This window comes from Panthera uncia, assembly GCF_023721935.1.
Source record: "Panthera uncia isolate 11264 chromosome A3 unlocalized genomic scaffold, Puncia_PCG_1.0 HiC_scaffold_12, whole genome shotgun sequence".
In the NCBI taxonomy this organism is placed as follows: Eukaryota; Metazoa; Chordata; class Mammalia; order Carnivora; family Felidae; genus Panthera; species Panthera uncia.
In genome coordinates this window covers 14,145,355-14,166,453 of record NW_026057579.1, presented here as the reverse complement: position 1 = coordinate 14,166,453, position 21,099 = coordinate 14,145,355, and the positions used below count along the sequence as shown (strand labels likewise).

Below are 21,099 nucleotides of genomic sequence, written 5' to 3'. Positions count from 1 at the left end.
TCTCTCTCTCTCTCTCTCAAAAATAAATAAACATTAAAAATAAAAAAATTCAGTTTTAGGGGTGCCTGGGTGGCTTTAGTCGGTTGAGGTCTGACTTCAGCTCATATCATGATCTCATGGTCCATGAGTTCAAGCCCTGTGTGGGGCTCTGTGCTGACAGCTCAGAGCCTGGAGCCTTCTTCCCGTTCTGAGTCTCCGTCTCTGCCCCTCCCCTGCTCGCACTCTGTCTCTCTCTCAAAAAAAAAAATAAAATAAATAAATAAATAAATAAAATAAAATAAATAAACGTTAAAAAGTGTTTTAAAAGTTCATAGTTTTAGAACAAATTAGGAATGAAATCTTTTCTTTATTCCTGGAGATTTCCTCTATTTTCTAGTCTGGTTAGATACATGTTAGTAATGTACAGCAGCCAGGTAGTATACAAATGAACTTGTTTTTAAAAAGTAAGCTCTCGGGGCGCCTGGGTGGCTCAGTCGGTTGGGCCTCCGACTTCGGCTCAGGTCATGATCTCGCGGTCCGTGAGTTTGAGCCCCGCGTCGGGCTCTGGGCTGATGGCTCGGAGCCTGGAGCCTGTTTCCGATCTGTGTCTCCCTCTCTCTCTGCCCCTCCCCTGTTCATGCTCTGTCTCTCTCTGTCTCAAAAATAAATAAACGTTAAAAAAAAAAAAAATTAAAAAAAAAAAAAAAAGTAAGCTCTCTGCCTAGTGTGGGACTTGAACTCCAGACCCTAAGATTAAGAGTTGTGTGCTCTACCACTGAGCCATCCAGGTGCCCCTACAAATGAACTTTTTGATCATTTGTTTGTGAATGTGGGTTTCCTAAAGTTTGGCCTAACTCCCAAGTTTGGTGTGGCCTCTTTACATCGCCCTTGTTTTGTAAATACCCACCTTCCATCCTGGTTTTCTTGTTTTCCTTAAGAACAGAAATTTTTGACTTTTATTTTTTTCAATACCTTAGAACACGGGTATATAGTTGGCACTCAGATGTTTGTTGAATGAACAAGTAAGTTACAGAATTTCTTCAAAAACCTCTGTGTTTCTTCTGAGTATCAAATAAGAAACATTAGTTGCTTTTTATATCTTGCTCTATCCCTGGGTTTTCACAATATTCTTGGCATTCGGTACTGATGACATTAATGAAAGTCAGACATGGTCAGTTGAGCACATGTGTTATACCTGTTAAACCTGAGCTGAGCAGTCCAGGCTGTGACAACGGGTGTGTGAAGGTTGAAGTGATTGAACTTATTTGTCATTCTTGGGCTTGGTCTGAGTTATCCCTAAGGCCGATTCTAGGCCCCTAAATTCTTTGTTTCTTGGGGCGCCTGGGTGGCTCAGTACGTTAAGCATCTGACTTTGGCTCAGGTCATGATCTCACGGTTCATGAGTTCAAGCCCCCCGTCGGGTTCTGTGCTGACAGCTCAGAGCCTGGAGCCTGCTTCAGTTTCTGTGTCTCCCTCTCTCTCCGCCCCTCCCCTGCTCATGCTCTGTCTCTCTCTCTCTCTCTCTGTCTCTCTCTCTCTCTTTCAAAAATAAACATTAAAAAAAAAATTCTAGGGGTGCGTGGGTGGCTCGATTAGTTAAGTGTCTGACTTCGGCTCAGGTCATGATCTCACGGTTCATGGGTTCAAGCCCTACGTCGAGCTCTGTGCTGACAGCTTGGAGCCTGGAACCTGCTTCGGATTCTGTGTCTCTCTTTGTCTCTGCCCCACCCCCACTTGCGCTCTGTCTCTCTTTCTCAAAAATGAATAAACGTTAAAAATTTTTTTTCTATGTTTCTTATTGAGCTGGTCTTGTCAATAAAATCTTTCAAATACATTATGAGTTAAATATGACTGTGGCCTGGTCTGGGATCTTAGCCATCTTTTATTACATTGTTTGTATGGGGAAATTATTAAATATCTAGCTTATAACTTTTGGAACGATGGCCATATGTAAGTTGGAGTCTTGTCTGTATTTGAGAATATAGTTATGTATAATATAACTTGTGAGGTTAGTTTCAGAGATTATGTTTTTAAATGTTTCAGCCCTAGGGGGCTTTTCTTGGGCTATTTAAAAACTAATGGCACGGTATTCTGTATAGTCACCTATAACTGCTGGTATATTTACTAGCTAGTTCCTCATATTTTTTCCAAGTTAAGAGTGAAGAACTTAAAAAAATACAAATGTGGTACTCACAAATATAAAATGGGAATCAGATTATTATTTTTTTCCATTTAACTGTAGCCTTTCTATAAAAAAGTGAGCTGTGTTAGGCCGTCTCAGTAGCTATTTTTATGTAACATGTGTAAAGGGCCAGATTCATTGCAGGATAAAATCTAGACTTCTTAGACGGGTCATTATGGTCAAGGGTCTTTATAATCTGAAGCTTGCCAGAGAATGGATAATAGGACTGTTGCTTCTATTAAAGCTATTCTTGTAGCAAGGTATTTCAGATACAAAATGGACAAAATGTTGGTGTTAAATGAAGCCAGATAGAATCATGGAAAGATAGACTGTGGGATTTAGAACCTGGAGACCCTGGCTTTAAGCTCTGGCTCTGATACTGATAATCCCTGTGATCTTAAGCAAGCGGCTGCACCTCAGAACCTCTGTTTTTTCATTTGTTATATGAAGATGCTGATAATCCTTCTACCAATGACACTTTTTTTCTTTAAATGTTTATTTATTTATTTTGAGAGCTGGAAAGAGTGGGGGAGGAGCAGAGGGAGAGGGAGAATCCCAAGCAGGTTCTGCGCTGTCAGCCCAGAGCCCGAAGTGAGGCTCTCTATCTCACGAACTGTGAGATCATGACCTGAGCCAAAATTAAGACTCGGATGATTAACTGACTGAGCCACCCAGTTGCCCCCATGACACTTTTTTGAGGAAGGAGGTAGTTTGATGCAAAAGTAGGTATGTGTAATCCAGTGGTGTAAATCTTGGGTTTGAGTTCTGGCCACATAGCTTATTGGCTTTATAATTCTATTTTAATTTTTAGTATTATTATTAATTTTTATCTCCCACCCTGGCTTTATAATTTTATAAGTAGTTTTAAAATCATCACTGGGCCTCAGGATTTTTTAAAATGTGAAATGGAGAAAATACCTTACAAACTCTAAAGCACTCTGAAAATACTACTTTTCATGATTGTACAGTAGATGTAATTGACAAATCAGTAGATACAATTTAATATGCTTTTTTCAGGTGCTTTGGGGAAGAGAACACGGTTCCAGGAAAATTACGTGGCACAACTTATTCTAGATGTGAGAAGGAAAGGGGATGTCTTTTCACACTGTGAGTTCAGTCCCGCACCCACTCCTCAGGAACATTTAACCAGGGTGAGTAGGATCGAAAGTTAATTGAATTAACATCCAAATCTGACAGTGTCAGTAGGTGAGTTTTGTAGAAACACTGAATGGGTTGGGAAGAGGCTTCATTTTGTCCCTTTTTGAGCTGTTTCAGGGTGGCTGGGGTTTTAAAAAACAAACCTATGGCTAGGCCTTTTTTACCCTTAAGTAGAGATAAAATGTTATTTTTTTTCTTAGACTTCAGTAATAGGAATTAGCAATGCAGTTAGTTTGTATTACCCTTCTTGAAAGAATTTGAAGGACGAACTGAGTAGAGTCTAATTTTTCTAGCTGCTACCGTATTTGTTGTCTTAACTTTCACCTTCTGTGGATATTTTTAAATATTAAGAGACATGAAATTTCTTAGACTTCCTCTTTAAAATATATAAACAGATGATAAGAATACCTTTTTACCAGTGTTCTGATCCTTTGTTACTCTGTCATTATTGGGCTGGTTGCTGCCTTAGTATGTTTTTCTTGACCTGGCTAATGCATTCTCTTCTTTTTTTTTGTTTTTTGTTTAAAGATTTTATTTTTAAGTAATCTCTACACGCAACAGGGGCTCGAACCTATAACCCTGAGATCAAGAGTCACCTGCTTTACTGACTGAGCCAGCTAGGGACCCCATGCATTCTCTTTTCTTGTAGCTTAATTTTATGGCTCTTAGCAGGATAATAAGTTGGAGAACTTAGTGGTCAATATTCAAAGCTAAGAAGGTACAAAATGCCTTGGGTTAAGATCCAAGAGCTTGTGACAAAGCTTGATTGGGACACAAGGAATCCCTGGGAAGTGAAGGGAGCTAAAAGCAAAAGGTGGTTGGGGGGGGTGTTATGGTGATTGACAGTGACAGCTGATGGTCTCATGCAGTCTGACCCCTAACACAAAAGGAAAATTTAAATAGTAACTACTCTTGTTTTCAGATAATAAAGAAATTTACCCCCCCCCAAATAAATAAATTTATGGCTCTTGGTCACTTTACCTGTTTAGATGCCTTTCCATCTCCTTCCGCAGAAATCATTAGCATTTGTATTTTTTTATTGCAGAAATCCCAAGCCAACATTTTTGGTAGTCCTTTGCTTGATGTTACTGTCTTTGAAGCCCTACTCTTCATTTTAGAGCCTACAAGCACATTTATCTTGGGTACTTTGAACACCAAAATTCTATTCTGTACTGAAAATAGTGCCAAGAGTAGGGGCTAGGGATGGGAAGGGAGAGTGGCAGCAGTCAGGAATCCCAAGGAAAACCTTTAATGACGTATTGTATACCTCCTGGGCTTACTCCAAGCACTGTCTTGTTTGCATTTAAGATATCCAGGGAAGAACAGCTATTGATTCTAAGAGGGGAAGGAGGGAGGTAAGGAAAAGATGTAGAAACTCAGGGATAAGACTACACAGGGTGCTGCCTATACTTCCCCACATAGGTTGAGCCATAGTGAAGGAGGGCTTGTACTGCTGTGTTGATGCTGGTCCAGGAACACTGTGCTGTTACCTGCTTCAGTCCTTGGCCTCCTTACATGTCTGGAGTCTCCTCTTTAAGCCTTTATTTTTCTTTTTTTCTTTTTTTTTTTTAAACCTTTTGATGTAAACCAAATCCTTCTCTAAATCTTAGATTAACTGCCATAATCCTGATCTTTAAGCCACAGCATAGCATCAATGAAAAGAGATTTAATTCTGCAATCCATGCGTTTAATTCAGTAATCCATTGTTGTTTATTTAATTAATTTATTTTTTTAATGTGGAGTTCTCTTATTCAAAATTGTCTTCTGGGGGCGCATGGTTGGCTCACTTGGTTAACCGTCTGACTCTTGATTTCGGCTCAGGTCATGATCTCATGGTTCGAGAGTTCGAGCCCCACATTGGGCTCTGTGCTGACAGCGATATTCTCTTTCTCTCCCTCTCTCTCTGCCCCTCCCCTGCTCTCTCTCTCCCTCTCAACATAAAAAAAAAAAAAAATTGTCTCTTGTGATGATAAACAGGATAAGGATATGATGACTGTTATTAGGAATGCAAAAAAATGATGCACAATTTAATATAGAATTTACTGAATCTTTAATATTTGAAGTAAAATACATTCAGATAACCTTATGGTTTTCATTAATTACTACTTAAAGGAGTAAGGTACAAATTATGTGATGTATGTATTGATTACATAGGAACAGCTTTATACTTAAGGACAGAAGATAGAATTGCTTGTTTAATTTCATATCCTATTTCCTTATGTGAAGGACACTATTAGATTATAAAATACACTATCTTTTTGATAACCACTCTTTGGGAAAAAAGGCACGTTATTACATCAGTTTTAGTTATTGCAAAATATATCTTGATTGGAAATGTTACAGTGTGAAAATGTGTATCTCAGAATTGAGGAAACAGTAATTTTATTGCCAGTGAGGAGCATATTTCCCTGTGGGCCTTTCTAGAGTCTTAATCTGTTATTACTGGGGAATTATATAGATTCAAGCCATTGGAGATCACCAACAGTTAGGAGCATCCCCACTGTGCAGATTAAAGACACACTCCCTGTTCTTAGTTGTTCAATTGTGTATTCACAAAAAACAAAAATGCATACATGATCACTAATGAGAAATATATATTAAATGCTACGTATGGTATGTCTCACATATTGGAGATAAATTATGTGCTTATTTCTTGGTTAGGTAGAATGTTATGAGGTACAAATGGTACTGGGGCAGAACAATATTCTAAATTTGGGACTTGCAGAATGGTTAGGTAAGTACGTACGGTAGCCGACCCATTAAAACATTTTTTTTTCTTTGAGAGAAAGAGAGAGAGTGAGAGAGAGAGAGAATGAGAATGAGTGGGGGAGGAGCAGAGAGAAAGCATGAGAGAGAGAATCCCAAGCAGGCTCTGTGCTGTCAGTACAGAGCCAAATGTGGAGCTTGATCCCAACTCTCTGGGATCATGACCTGAGCCGAAATCAAGAGTTGGATGTTCAGCCGACTGAGCCACCCAGGTACACCAACAGCCAACCAATTTTAATTTTAGAAGAGCTAAATAGGAACATAGAGAATTTTGAATGAAGATCAAAACTGATTACTTGTTTGTGTCTGACAAATAAATAATTCTGTGTGGCCAACTCTGACATATCTCAGGTCTTCTGTGGTGGAGGAGAAGGAGTCCTGGGATGGTGGAGGAGACTTGGGCCCCTGTCCCTTCCTTATTGTCTAGCCTGGGATGAGAATCTGGTACAGTTACAAAATACTTAGTTTCCTCATTTGTTTTTTCCACATCACGCTTTGTTAAAGGATCAGATTAGATTTATAAAGGTACTGTATGGGTGTGTTAAAAACACTGTGTATTAGGAGCACCTGTCTGGCTTAGTCAGTAGAGCATGTGACTCTTGATCTCGAGGTTGTGAGTTTAAGCCTTGTGTTGGGTGTGGAGATTACTTAAAAATAAAATTTTAAGAAAAAAACAGAAAACAAAACAAAACATTGTGTGTTAATTAAGTAGATTAATATAACCCTATAGTGATGTAATAAGATGAGAATTTTGGGATACTGTAGTGCTACATAGACCAATATGGTAGCCATCAGCCACATGTGATTATTAATCACTGGAAAGTTGGTTGGTTCAAACTGAGATATGCTGAAGTGTAAAAGACACATCAGATTCATAGACTGTATGAAAAAAAGAATGTATGATGTCTAATAATTTTCTCTTGACACAAATTACTGGAATAGTATTTTGGATGTATTGGGTTAAATCATACGTTTTTTTTTTTTTTTGTTTTTTTTTTACTTTTTTACTTTTTTTAAGTGTGGCTGCTAGAAAATTTAAAATTATGTATGTAGTTCTATTTTTTAAATTCTGAAAGGCCTGTCTTGAAAATGATGGCCACCAGGGTGTGCTGTGCACCCGCCAGCCCTGCCTTTGAAGGGTGCCCATTCCGGGAGGAAGAGCCATTTTTTCAACTGATTCTGAGCAGTCGCCTAAGTTTCTGTGTTCCTCCCATCAGCAGTTGTTGGTGTTGCTGTACTCTTTTCTTGAAACCCTGTAGGTAGAGACAGACCCACCGTTAGGGTGATTTTGAGGCTGGACAAGGAAACAAGTTCCTCTGGGCTGTGTTTTGGGCAGACTTACTGCTTACTAGGGAAAAGGTTACGAGTTAAGAAGTTGACCTCTTAGCCATAGACAGTCCAGCTTTCTGGTCTGTTCAGCTCCTAGTTTTAAGTGCTTTTATTGAATTAGAAAAGAAAAACTTAAAGTGTGCCTTTTTATTTTAAATGTACATTTTGCATTTTGAAAAATAGACCCCATAGAGCCACCACCATAATAAAAATACAGAGTCATTTCCATTACACCAAAAAGTCGCTTATACTTCTCTGCAGTCAGTCACTTTCCCTCCCACTGGTCTGCTTTCTGTCACAGATTAGAGCTGCTTTTCCTAGAATTTCAAATAAATGGAATCATACAGTATGACTCTTTTGTGTCTGGTTTCTTTCCCTTAGCATAATGTTTTTTTAAGTTGTAGCAATTCTCTTTTTTCCCCAGTTTTACTGAGAAATAATTGGCGTGTCACTGGATAAGTTTAAGGTGTTCAGCATAATGGTTGGGTTTGCATAAATTGTGAAATGAAATGATTACCACAGTAGGTTCAGCTAACATCTATCTTCTCATATAGTTGAAAAGAAAAGAAAAAACAGAAAAAAGGGAAAAAAATTTCTTCTTAGGGTCTACTGTCTTAACAGCTTTCCTGTCACACAGCATACATCACATCAGGTCATACATCACATTCTTAGTACTTATTCGTTTTGTAACTGGAGGTCTGTAGCTTTTGACTGTCTTCCTCCAATTCCCCTTTCCCCCACTCTTTGCCCCTGGTAACTACAGATCTGATCTCTTTCTCTATGAGTTTTATTTATTTATTTATTTTTAGATTCTACGTGTAAGTGAGATCATACAGTATGTATTTTTCCCTTACTTAAGTTAGCATAATACCTTCAAAGTCCATCCAAATTGTCACCATTGGCAGGATTTCCTTGTTTTTTTTTTTTTTTTTTAAGGCTGAATAATATTCCATTATGTACCATATCTTCTTCTTTTCTTTTAATGTTTATTTTTTATTTTTGAGAGAGTGGGAGAGGGGCAGAGAGAGAGGGAGACAGAGGATCTGGAGTGGGCCCTGTGCTGACTGCAGAGAGCCTGACGTGGGATTCGAACTCACAAACCATGAGATCATGACCTGAGCCAGAGTCACATGCTTAACCCACTGAGCCACCCAGGTACCCTGTACCATATCTTCTTAATGCATGGATGCAAACTTAGGTCCATCAGAGGACAATGTGATTATCCATTTACCTGTTGGTAGACAGTTGAACTGTTTCTAATTTTTGGCTCTTATGAATAAAGCTGCTTGAAACATTTGTGTGTAAGTCTTTGTGTGAACATATGTTTTTAATTCTCTTTGGTAAATACCTAGGATTGGAATGGTTGGATCGTGTGGTGTGTTCTTAACTTGATGAGAAACTGCCAAACTGTTTTTCCAAAATGGTTGTACTGTTTTATATTCCAAACATCAGTGTATGACAGTGCCAGTTGCAAATGCTTGGTATTGTCAGTCTTCTGAATTTTGGTATTCTAGTGTGTTGTGTGTGTGTATAGAGAGATCCCATTGTGGTTTTACTTTTTTTTGACAATTCATTTTTTAAATCAATTTTTTTGAAAAAGAACTTCTATCCAAAAGTTGATCCATTTTAATTGATGAGATTAAACCCATTCAGTTTGATGGCATTTGACAAATACATATATCTAACCATTATAGTCAATGTATGTTTCATTACCCTAGAAGGTTCCATCATGCCCCTTTGCAGTTAATCCCCCACCTCAGTGGCCCTAAACAGTCATAGATCTGTTTACTGTGACTAGAGATAGATTGCTTTTTCTTTTTTTTTTTTTTAATAAAAAATTTTTAAATGTTTATTTTTGAGACAGAGCATGAGCTGGGGAGGGACAGAAAGACAGGGAGACAGAATCTGAGGCAGGCTTCAGGCTCTGAGCTGTCAGCACAGAGCCTGATACAGTGCTCGAATCCACAAACCATGAGATCATGACCTGAGCCAGAGTCGGACACTTAACCAGCTGAGCCACCCAGACACCCTGATAGTTTGCCTTTTCTAGAATTTTACATGAACTTTTTTGTATCTGGCCTCTTTTGTTGAGCATGTTTTTGAGATTTACCTATATGGCTACCTGTGGCAGTAGTTCCTTTTTATTGCTGATTAGAATTCCATTGGATGGATATAGTATAGTTTTTCTTTTATCTGTTTATTGACAGACATTTGAGTTGTTTCTGGTTTGGGCGATTACAGCCCAAACCATTGGGCTTATGAACATTTATTTATATATGTCTTTGTGTGGATATGTTTTCATTTCTCATGGTAACCACTTAGAGTGGAATTGATAGCTCCTATAGTAAATATATATATATTTTTTATAAGAAGTTGGCAAAATATTTTCTGTGGTTGAACACCATTTTAAATTTCTACCAATAGTGTGTGAAAGTTCTCATTGCTCTAGATCCTTGTCAACATTTGTTATTGTCAGTGTTTTAAATTAGTATTTCCTCTTGACTACTGTTGTCAGGGATCTTTTTGTGTGCTTATTGGCCACCTTCCTTTATGAAGTATCTGTGGAAATCTTTTGTCTACTTTTCTATTGGGTTGTTTATCTTCTTTTTGAGTTGTAAGAGTTCTCCATACTCTCTGCATACAAGTCTCTTTTCAGATATTTGTTTTTTGAATATATTCTGAGTCTGTAGCTTGGCTTTTCATTTTCTTAACAATGTTTTCAAAAAACAGAAGTTTTCAATTTGTTGAAGTTCAATTTAGTAAGTTTTTTTCCTCTGATGGTTCAGGTTTTTTTTGTATGTTCTAATTAAGGACTAATTACCTAGCCCAGCACTGCAAAGCTTTTCTCCTCTGATTTCTTCTAGTTTTTTCAGTATTAGCTTCTGCATTAAGGTCTGTGATCAATTTGGGTTTAATTTTTGTGTTGGTATGGGATAAGAGTGAAGGATCATTTCTTTCCAAATGGATATCCAGTTGTTCCGCCATGTTTTTTTGAAAAGACTTTTCCTGTGTTGAATCACCCTAGGCACCTTTGTTAAAACTCATTTGACCATATGTGGGTCTAAAATTCTGGACTCTATTTGATTCCTTTCATGTGTATGTCTATCTTCATGCCAGTACCACGCTGTCTTGGCTTTGTAGTAATTCTTGAAATCAGGTACTCTATTAAAGCCCCCTAAGTCCTCAGATTTTATTCTTTTTCAAATTGTTTTGGTTATTCTAGATCCTGTTGAGAAACAGAGTTGGGAGTGGATGTTTTAGATTAGAATTTAGAATAGAGTATGGAAAGATCTGGTTTTAAATCCTGGTGGATCAGTAGAGGGGCTTTTGCCTACTGGGCTCAATGAATGATAGCTGTTGTTTCCTATTACTGATATTGTCAGTGCATTCCTGAGGTTTAGATGGCATGTCCTCTGTTTCTACGTAGTAAATTATCTCTAAATATGTGTTTCACAAGAAAAAGCCTATTGACCATATGTAGACATTGTATAATCTTTAAACAAAAAGGTAAGTTATCCCTCCTTAGTAATCAGTTGCATACAGTGTATTGAATGAATCAAATTTAATTTTTGGTCTAAATATTTTCTTTTGTATTGCACCAGAATCTTGAACTCAATGATGACACTGTTCTAAATGAGATTAAGTTAGCAGATTGTGAACAGTTTCAGATGCCTGACCTGTGTGCTGAAGAGCTTGCTGTTATCCTTGGAATCTGGTAAGTCAGTTACTTCCTTGGGTACTTTGAACACTTCGCATATTGTTTCTCTTGTATTGAGAAAGACTATTCCAGGACTCAGTTTTTCTGGATGAATAGGGAATCTTATAATGCTTATAAGGATCGAGAATAGTGGGGCAATCAGTTACCACTAAACCACCAGTGGTCTCCACTGGGCAACCAAGTAAAGGGTTAGAGATTAGGAATCTCAGGGATCTCCTTTGAATTAGTATACTTATCCTTCTCTTTTCCTTCATAAGTAAAATATCTTTGATTAGCTTTTGCTAGAAATAAACTTTTAATAAAGTATTTAGGAGAGTTGAGAATGACTAATTTGACCTTTGAGGATATTTACATTCTGAAGGATAGAATTCTTTTTTTTTTTTTTTTTTTTTTTTAATTTTTTAAGTTTATTTATTTATTTTGAGGGAGAGAGCGCCCTCCATGGGAAGGGGCAGAGAGAGGGAGAGAGAGAGAATCCCAAGCAGGCTTGTAAAAAAAAAAAAAAAGTCTTTTCACTCAGTAGAACTTACCCTTTTGTGACCACCTCATAGCATTTTACTTCCTTTCCACTGACAGTAGGATTTCATTTACGCACAAGTTGAATGCCGCCCTCCATTCCTCTTGTTAGTTAGGGTGAAAGGGATCACACACACACAGCTGTGCTTCTAAGCCCACAGCACTCGTCCTATCACATTATTTGATTCCACTGACAGAATTTATGCTTACTATGAAACATTGTCCAATTCATGATGATTCTTAGTATATAAATAATATAAATAGCAACTATTTGTGAGCAGTTTCATGTGCTAGGAATTGCACCATGTACTTCCCACATTACCTCCTCTTAATGTTCTAGTGACCCTAGAGTTTGTTACTCTTCTCCATTTTTCAGAGGGGAAAGCGGGTTTAAATGGCTGACTGACTTATTCAGAATTACAAAGCAGCAGTGAAGGCTTGAATATCCAGGTTTTACTGACCCTAAGTTTTGAGTTCTCCTCTATGCAGTTTCTTAAAACATCATTTTGGCAAATTCATGATTGTCAACTTATCAGAAAATTAAATCAAGCAAAGTATACATATTCCTAGGCATTCTGTCAATTGAGCTTTAGGTACAGTGAATTAAACTTCACAGTTGAGAGAGGACTAAAAGACAAAGAAAATGCTTGTTCTAAAATACTGTTTTTTTCCTCCAAATACAATATTGATGGAACAGTTAAAAGTGCTGAGTGGATTTCGTAGGCAACTTGAATCTTCCCTGTTCGGTAGAAACTACTTGGTTATGTTTTGAATCTTGGAGCACCTGATGCGGTTTATAAATGAGTCAGGACATCTACATGAACTGAATTCCCTTGGGGGTTGTAAACAGTGATTTTGTTACACCGCCTGATCTCTGTCTGATCCCCATGGTCATTACCTGTATGGGAAGGTGACTTGGACGTTGCAGTGGGCTGGGTTGGTTTAGAAAGGAAACACACAGAAGGTGAATTCTTACAGATGGTTGATTAGTGAAGCAGTGGGGCTAGGAAAAAAGAGACAAATGAAAAACCAGACTCTTAAATACAGAGAACAAGCTGGTGCTTGCCACAGGGGAGGTGGGATGGAGGGATAGGTGAAATAGATAAAGGGGGTTAAGAGTAAACTAATCTTCTTTTAGAGGTTTTGTTTTTTTGAGAGAGAGTGCACGTGAACAGGGGAGGGGCAGAGAGGAATGGGGAGAATCCCAAGCAGGCTCCATGGCCAGCACGGAGCCCCAGTGTGGGGCTCGATCCCACAACTGTGAGATTATGACCTGAGCCGAAATCAAGAGTTGAATGTTTACCCAGGCACCCCGAGAGTAGATTTATCTTTGTGGGCATTGAGAAATATGTAGAATTGTTGAATTGTTATATTGTATACCTGAAACTTCTATAACACTGTATATTAATTATACTTGAATTTTTAAAAAAGGTAACCACTGTCCTTAATTTTGCATTTGTCATCTTCTGTAAAAAAATTTTTTTTGGTAAACGTTTATGCATTTCTGAGAGACAGAGACAGAGCGCGAGTGGGAGAGGGGCAGAGAGAGAGGGAGACATAGAATCTGAAGCAGGCTTTGGGTTCTGAGCTGTCAGCACAGAGCCTGATGCGGGCTCAAACTCACGAACTGTGAGATCATGACCTTAGCTGAAGTCCGACGCTTAACTGACTGAGCCACCCAGGCGCCCCTCTTGCCTTTTCAAAAAATATATTAATTCACATGTTTTTATACTTCTTTTTTTTTAAATTTTTTTAACGCTTATTTATTTTTGACAGAGAGAGACAGAGCATGAGCAGGGGAGGGGCAGAGAGATAGAGGGAGACAAAGAATCTGAAGCAGGCTCCAGGTTCTGAGCTGTCAACACAGAGCCCGACGTGGGGCTCGAACTCACGGACCACGAGATCATGACCTGAGCTGAAGTCAGACGCTCAACCGACTGAGCCACCCAGACGCCCCACATGTTTTTATACTTCTAAGTTGATTGTTTCATGTTGTTGGTTTCTGAGCTTTATGAAAATGGTATCTTACTATATGTAGTCTTCTGTGATTGTTTTTTCTCTCAATATTCTGTTTTTATGATTCATTAATGTTTTATATGTAACTACAATTTACTTCGCATTACAGCATCCCTTTGGGTGAATATTTCTCTGTTTATCAGTCTCCTTTTGGACGTTTGGATTGTTTCAAGATTTTTTCCTATCATACACAATTTTACTACGGATATTTGTGTGTATGGTTCCGGTACACCTATTCAGGAATTTCTCTGGGCTCTATACCTAGGATGGAATTACTGAGTTAAGGATATATGAAGGTTTGCTTTACAAGATAGTGCTAAATTGTTTAACAAAATCATCCTGTCAAATTGTACTTGGATCAGCAGGATCTAAATATTCCCATTGTTCTGTCTCTTTGACAGCCTTTCTCTAATTTTTGCCTAATGGTTACAGTAATATTTTAATTTTTTTGGCCTGAGTTTGATAAATAGGAGCTGGTGCCACGTTAATTCTTTTCATTTTCTTTGTGACCTGGCACAGATAAGATTGCTTTCCCCCAGTAAAATAAGTTATGTTGACATTTAGTACACCAGCCACATTTTATTTGTTAGCATTTTACTACATACTTGCTTATTACATTATTTACTGTCATACTTATCTTTGGCACACTCATATCTATATTTGTACATGATACAATATTACAATATGTGCTTTGAAATATATACACTTCACCTTGCCTTTTTAAAAATTTGGTGTCATTAGTTACAACATGCATTTTAGAATTAATTTGCTTTTTTTTTTTTTTTTAATTTAAAGCACAAATTTCCAAAAGAATAACCCAGTGCATAAGTTAACTGAAGAGGAGCTGCTGGCATTTACATCAGTGAGTAATGTCGTCCTTTCCATTTAATTTTTTTCCTTGTATGTTTTAGGGCTTCTGATGTATTCTTGCCTCAGATTGCTCCTGTTGAAACACTGCCACTTAAGGAAGTTAAGGGGATAAAACCTCATCATTTTAGTTTCCAAACCACATCTATCTTGCTGTTGATTTAAACACAAGCATTTTCCTTTGTACTTGCTTGGATTTGAGGGCAGTGACCAAATATGTCTTGTTCATTGTTTGATCCCAGCGCCTAATAGGTGCTCAATAAATGTTGAATGAATAAATGAAGTGACAGAACAAGAGTTCGAATCCTCACCCCAAAGCTACTATAGTATGCAACTCTTTTGTCTAAAACTGAGGGTGTCGCCTGCATGGATGGGATGAGCAAGAGGACATCAGACAGTGAGGAGCAGAGCCAGGAGGGTGTAGGTTATAGAGGACAAGGAGGGAGGCAGTGTCCAGGGCACGAGGTGCTGGTCAGCCTTCCACACCGTAGAGCAGTGAGAGGCTGTGGGCACTGATAATTAGTGCATTGCTTATCTCCTGGACGGGTCCTGTGGAATATCATGTAGTCTCTCTCATTACGGGGAATTAAGGAGGGAATGGGGTATAAGAAAATAAAGCTGATAGATAAAGACCACAGTCAGAGAAGAATGTCAGTGAAAAGAAAAGATCCAGTAATAGAGATGTTTGAGGTTTTGAGATCAAAGAAGGATTTTCAAGAACAGAAAAGTCGCAGACCAAAGGGTCACTTGGTGTCTTCTTAGCTTTATGGATAAAAAGATAACGCATGTCTTTGATGAGCACAAATTACTTAAGATAATTTTTTCAAAGGCATTTTTATTATCCTAGTTAGAATCAAGTGAGAATTGTGATTTTTTTTCTTTGTTATTTTTCAGATAAGGCAAAAATGAAGTACTTTTATCTGGTAGAAAGCTAGCTTACTTTGTATTGTCATGTACATTTTGCAAGTTACTGTTTCCTGCATAAGGTCTTGGAACTGATGGGATGTACATCCTTTGAGGCCTCTGGGGGCCTGCTTTCTTTTCTCACTTAAGCATTCTGAGACGTCTTTGGTGTTTATGATTATAGTGTATCTATATGTAGGTAACTATGTGGAAATGTCCCTGTTTATTCACCACATATGCTATAAGGAATTTGACAAGTAAAGTGTTAAACACTTTTTTAAAAGATTTATTTAAAAATGATTCTGTGTTTCCTATTTATTTAGCTAATCTCTGTTGAATACTGAATCTATGTCAGGCATTGTGCTGGTCACTGGGGATACAGTGTCAACAAAGTCTTTCCCTCTTGGAGTTTACATCTATTTACATTCTTGTGGGGGAAATATATAATATACAAAGAGAGAAATAATATATTTAACAGATGTGCTCTGGAGACCTGTAGAGCAGGGTAAGGGAACATGAATGGCATGGGGATGGCTGTGTCAGAAAAGGTGGTGGGGAGGATCTCAGTGAGAAGGTGACGCTGAACACAGGTCCACGTGCAGTGAGGCCCAGGGAAAGGTGTGGAGGGTCTGAAATGGTGGTCAGTTTGCATTACTGTAGGGAAGTACAGAGCTGGTGGGGACAAGTGTCTAGATGATACATGATGACTGGGACGCTTGGGTTTCTTCTGATGACTGGGGTAAACAGGATGTAACATGTGCTAGGAAGTGTTCCTGCTGGCCTTTTATGGGGAGGGGATCAGTAATAACATCCTTTGGGGGACTGGTCTTAGCACATTAAGGTATATGTGTGACCCATAGTTATCCTAAAAAACCCACTAAAATACTCTATTTATATTCAAGCAGTTAATTTTTTTTTTTCAGCGTTTCCCTTTGGTGCAGATAAATTTCTTCCTTTTTAAAAAACTTTCCCTTTTTTATTTTCCTGTTTCTTTTCTGATTCTTCCCGCCCTCCTCCCCCACCCATTCTTGTTCCTCTCTACTGTGAAGTACTTCTGACGTAATTAACTCTGGTAACCTCTGGGGTAGGTAACTCATCTCTCCTAACTTGCAACGAGGTCATAAATTTGAATTTTATACTTTTCCCCCAGGGGCTTCACAATACATAATGTTTTTGCTCTCTTTCCTCCTCTAACTCTTCCAAGTCAGAGCTGACCTGAGGACTGATCTCTTTGGAGGAAAGCTGTTTGATTACAGTGATGCAAAGTGCCAGGCCTGACTCTTCTAAGGAGATGAGTTTTTAAATTCCAAGTGAATCTTTATTTCTTAAGAAGTAGGGTGAGGAACTTACCTGTAAGGAGGGCTTTTAGGAGCCCCAAGGATGCTTTGTGATCTGCACCACCCCTTCTTTTGTTTATCCCAAAGGAAGCATATAGAATATACTGGAAAAATCCAGATGAGCCCTTGTCAACTCATCCTTGTATTTATCAGTACTTCCTGACATCCCTTCCTTGTGCAAGATATTGAGGCAGATAATAAGATGAGTTGGAAGTGGCCCCTGGTTTCAATGAGGAATTTCATTGAAATTTATATCTTGTATAATGATATATCCTGTATATAAATATCCTTTATCTGTATTATTCTATATTACTCCAAAAGAATATTGGAGGAAAAGGGAACACTTTGAGTTGCTACCTCACTTCTGAACTCTTGAACTTCTGTCGGTGCTTTTTTCTTTCTTTTCTTTTCTTTTCTTTTCTTTTCTTTTCTTTTCTTTTCTTTTCTAAGTTTAATTATTTTGAGAAAGAGAGAACGGGAGAGGGACAGAGAGAGAAGGAGAGAGAGAGAATCCCAAGCAGGCTCTGCACTGTGAGCACAGAGCCCGATGTGGGGCTTGAACCCATGGACTGTGAGATCATGACCTGAACCGAAACCAGGAGTCAGGTACTTAACTGACTGAGCCACCCAGGTGCCCTTTCTTTCTTTCTTTTTTCCCTTCCTTCCTTCCTTCCTTCCTTCCTTCCTTCGTTTATTTATTTCTTTTGAGAGAGAGAATGAGAGCAGGGGAAGGGCAGAGAGAGAGGGAGAAAGAGAATCCCCAGCAGGCTCCTCACTGTCAGGGCAGAGCCCAACTCAGGGCTCAAACCCACAAACCATGGGATCATGATCTGAGCCAAAATCAAAAGTCAGATACTTAACTGACACAGTCACCCAGGCACCCCTCTGTGCCTTTATTTAACACAGATCATATTTGGGCTTATAATTCTTCATGTATTCATGTATATTCATGTATATTTTCCCTCCCACAGGACTATAAACTCTCCATTTCAGGGACTGGGCTTTGTTCTTCTCTGGGTCTTCTACAAGGTCCAGTGCAGTGCTTCCAAGCTTCACTTGTAATTGTTGCTCAGTAAATGGATGCAGAAGAAGAGAATGAATGAAATAGACTCAAACCCTGGACAGGATTTATTTGTGTTCATTACCTTGACGATTTTAGGTAGTGCTGCATGATGGTACTTGATGGGAAGGATAACCACTTGTTTCATCTTCTTCTGTGTGATGAGGGAAGTAGGGGATGTGCCTCGTCCTCAGCACTGAAAACTTGTTTTGAGGATCAAATTGGAGAATGTCCTGACAGTACCTTTGAGTAGGTAGAGCTGGTGCACCCATAGCTTTCGGGGATGAGCTGGATCCTGGTTTTAGGAGAGCATTTGTTTTCCAGGAATAAGAATTCCTAAGGGGATAAGACCTGCTTGAAATTGGCTGTAGATGTGGGAGAGAAGGAGGAGGGAGGAAACAGCATACTCTTTCTTGCTGGGCATCCATTTACCTTCTCTGGCAGCAGCGTGGTGGCCTGGAACTAGGGGTGTAAGCTATTGAGACTAAGAAGTGTCTTTTTGTTAACAGAAGGTCAGGAGTAGTTTAAGTCTTAATATTCCTACCAGTGGATTGTAAGCACTTGAAGGGATGGGGACCATAGTTACTGGAGATTTGTTAAATATTTATTGAATAGGGGCACCTGGGTGGCTCAGTAGGTTAAGCGTCCCACTTCGGCTCAGGTCATGATCTTGCAGTGTGTGAGTTCGAGCCCTGTGTTGGGTTCTGTGCTGACAGCTCAGAGACTGGAGCCTGCTTCGGATTCTGTGTCTCACTCTCTCTCTGACCCTCCCTCACTCAAGTTCTGTCTCTCTCTCTCTCAAAAATAAGCAGTAAGAAAAAAATTAAAACAACAAAAAAAGTACCTTCCCACAAGATGTTAATTACAAGGGTAAAAGGGTAAAAGAGAAATCTCTTTTTTGGAGACATTTTTATTAGTGATTTCCTGTTGGTGCAGCATGTAGAAATACACGTGAGATAATGTTGGGAGAATGTTTTAATTCAGCAATGTCAGAAGCTTATCCTGAAAGAAATATTTTATTTTTTTAAGGTTGTCATAATGTGGTGCTGTTCCTGAGATACTTGATCCACACATTTCAGGAAAACTGAATGACTCATAGTGAAAATAACCCATATTGTTTTAGAGAGCCATTTATGTTGTATCGGCTTGATAATTTAAAATTAGCTGTTATCTACGTTATTTCCTTTCAGATGGGCCAAGTCAGTGACATTCAGTAATGCTTTTAATTTCCTTTCATTGTTGAAAATGGGAACAATTTAGTTAATTCATACAGGTGTTTCAGTTTTCATTGGCAAAAGTTTTGCTTAAGTGTGAATTGATACTGGCAGCCTGCCTTCTGACTGTCTGCCGAAGCCCCAAGGTCTCCGTAAATGAAAAAAAGAAAAGACTTTTGGAACTTACACATTATATTGTATATATTTTCTCTTTCTGCTATAAATTTTAAAGCTATTTAATAAATACTTATCTGTGAACATAGAACGGTTTGCAAACACTTTTACGTGATTGCCTGTTTTTCTTTTAGGGCATGTGTATTTCTCAATTTTTTAAGATAGGCAACACAACTTTCCGAGATAGCCATGACACCCCTGACAGTTTGTGTTAGCATTACAAGATTGCACATTCTGTATTAAGCAGTTATAGCTCAGGATTTTTTTTTTTTTCTGGTTTGAATACTTGTCTCTCAAAATGTTACTTGTACATTTTAATAGGCATTTATTGGTAATGACTATTGTGGTGCTCTCTGGGTTATAAATGCTGTTAAAGAAGTAAGAGATAGGCCTGCTTTATTTTTTTGTATCAGTTTGTAGGTTAACTGTTATTAAACAGAGGATTCATAAATGTTTTTTGACTGGAGTTGAACTGAGTTACTTGTATATGTCCTATTTCAGGAATAGACAGAAGGACTGCTAGGATTTCAATAGGAGATTAAGGCACTTTTCTAACCACCATCTATCTACTCTGGTAACTGCTAGACTTCTTTCATCACCGTTAGCCATGGCTTAAGGTTAATACTTATTTGTGGGTTTACTTCTAGCCACATTGGAACAACTGGTACTGACCTTGAACTTTTACTGTAAGCAGCTACAAAACTGGACAAAATATATGAAGCAGCAGTGCAAAAAAGGATAAGTCATGACCAAATTGTGTTTATCCCAAGAGTGCAAAATTGGTTTAATATGAAGAAATCAATGCAAGTCATCTTATTAGTAGAGTAAAAGAGAGAAGCCAAATGATTATCTTGATAGCAGAAAAGCATTTGAAAAAAATTCAACACACTTTATTTTATATTACACAATACATACTTTATATTATAAAGTGTATGTGTATATATTATATTATATTATATTATATTATATTATATTATATTATAAAAGCTTTTAGTAAACTAGAAATTGAAGGGAATTTCAACCTGGTAAAGGGCATCAATGAAGAATCTCATTATTAATATTATTATTTTCTATTTTAGAGAACATGTGGGTGGAAGAGAGGGGGAGGGAGGCTCCATGCTCAGTGTGGAGCTTGATGCAGGGATTGATCCCACAACCCTGGGATCATGAGCTGAGCCAAAATCAAGAGATGGACGCTCAATTGACTGAGCCACCCAGGTGCTGCTCTAATTAAAATCATTATTGACAAAAAACAACCTTTCCTCCTTAAGATCTCCATTGAACTGGAAATCCCAACTAGTGTAATAAGACCTGAAGAAGATGCAAAAGGTATATGAATTGGAAAGGAAGATATAAAACTATCATTATGCATAGATGACACAATTATATTCATAGGAAACCCTAAAGAATTGACATGAAAGCTACTAGAAGTAATAGGCAAGGTCTCAGAATACAAGGTCAATAAAAAAAAAAAAATCAGTGAATAATTTCTAGCAGTGAATAATTGGGAAAGACATTTTAAAACTACTTATGATAGCATAAAATATCAAAAATAAAGTGTTTTGTGATAAATTTAACTGAAATATGACTTGTATGCTAAAAATGACATAATGCTGAGAAAAAGAAGATTTAAATAAATGGAAAGATTACAATATTCATGGATTGGAAGACTCAATATGTTTGAATTGACAGATTTCTCAAAATTGAGTTATAAATTAATAGAAATAAATTCCTAGTAGGCTTTTTCTCTTTCCAGAAATCAGCAAGTTGATTCTAAAATTTATTAGGAGGACTTCTGCTTCTGTGATGGGCAAGTAAGCTGTTTGGAGCCATCCTTCAGATAAAAAAGACAAACTGGACAAAATGCAAGAAATAAAAAA

General features: G+C 38.0%; 1 protein-coding gene across 1 annotated transcript in view; it reads left to right on the top strand.

Annotated features, from left to right (window-relative positions):
* Positions 1-21,099, top strand: part of TTC27 (tetratricopeptide repeat domain 27) — a 186,230-nt gene that overhangs the window by 26,610 nt on the left and 138,521 nt on the right. Inside the window, exons 7-9 of the mRNA XM_049652326.1 lie at positions 3,179-3,312; positions 11,017-11,129; positions 14,460-14,526. Of these exons, the coding sequence (XP_049508283.1) occupies positions 3,179-3,312; positions 11,017-11,129; positions 14,460-14,526 (314 nt within the window). The remainder of the gene's footprint in view (positions 1-3,178; positions 3,313-11,016; positions 11,130-14,459; positions 14,527-21,099) is intronic.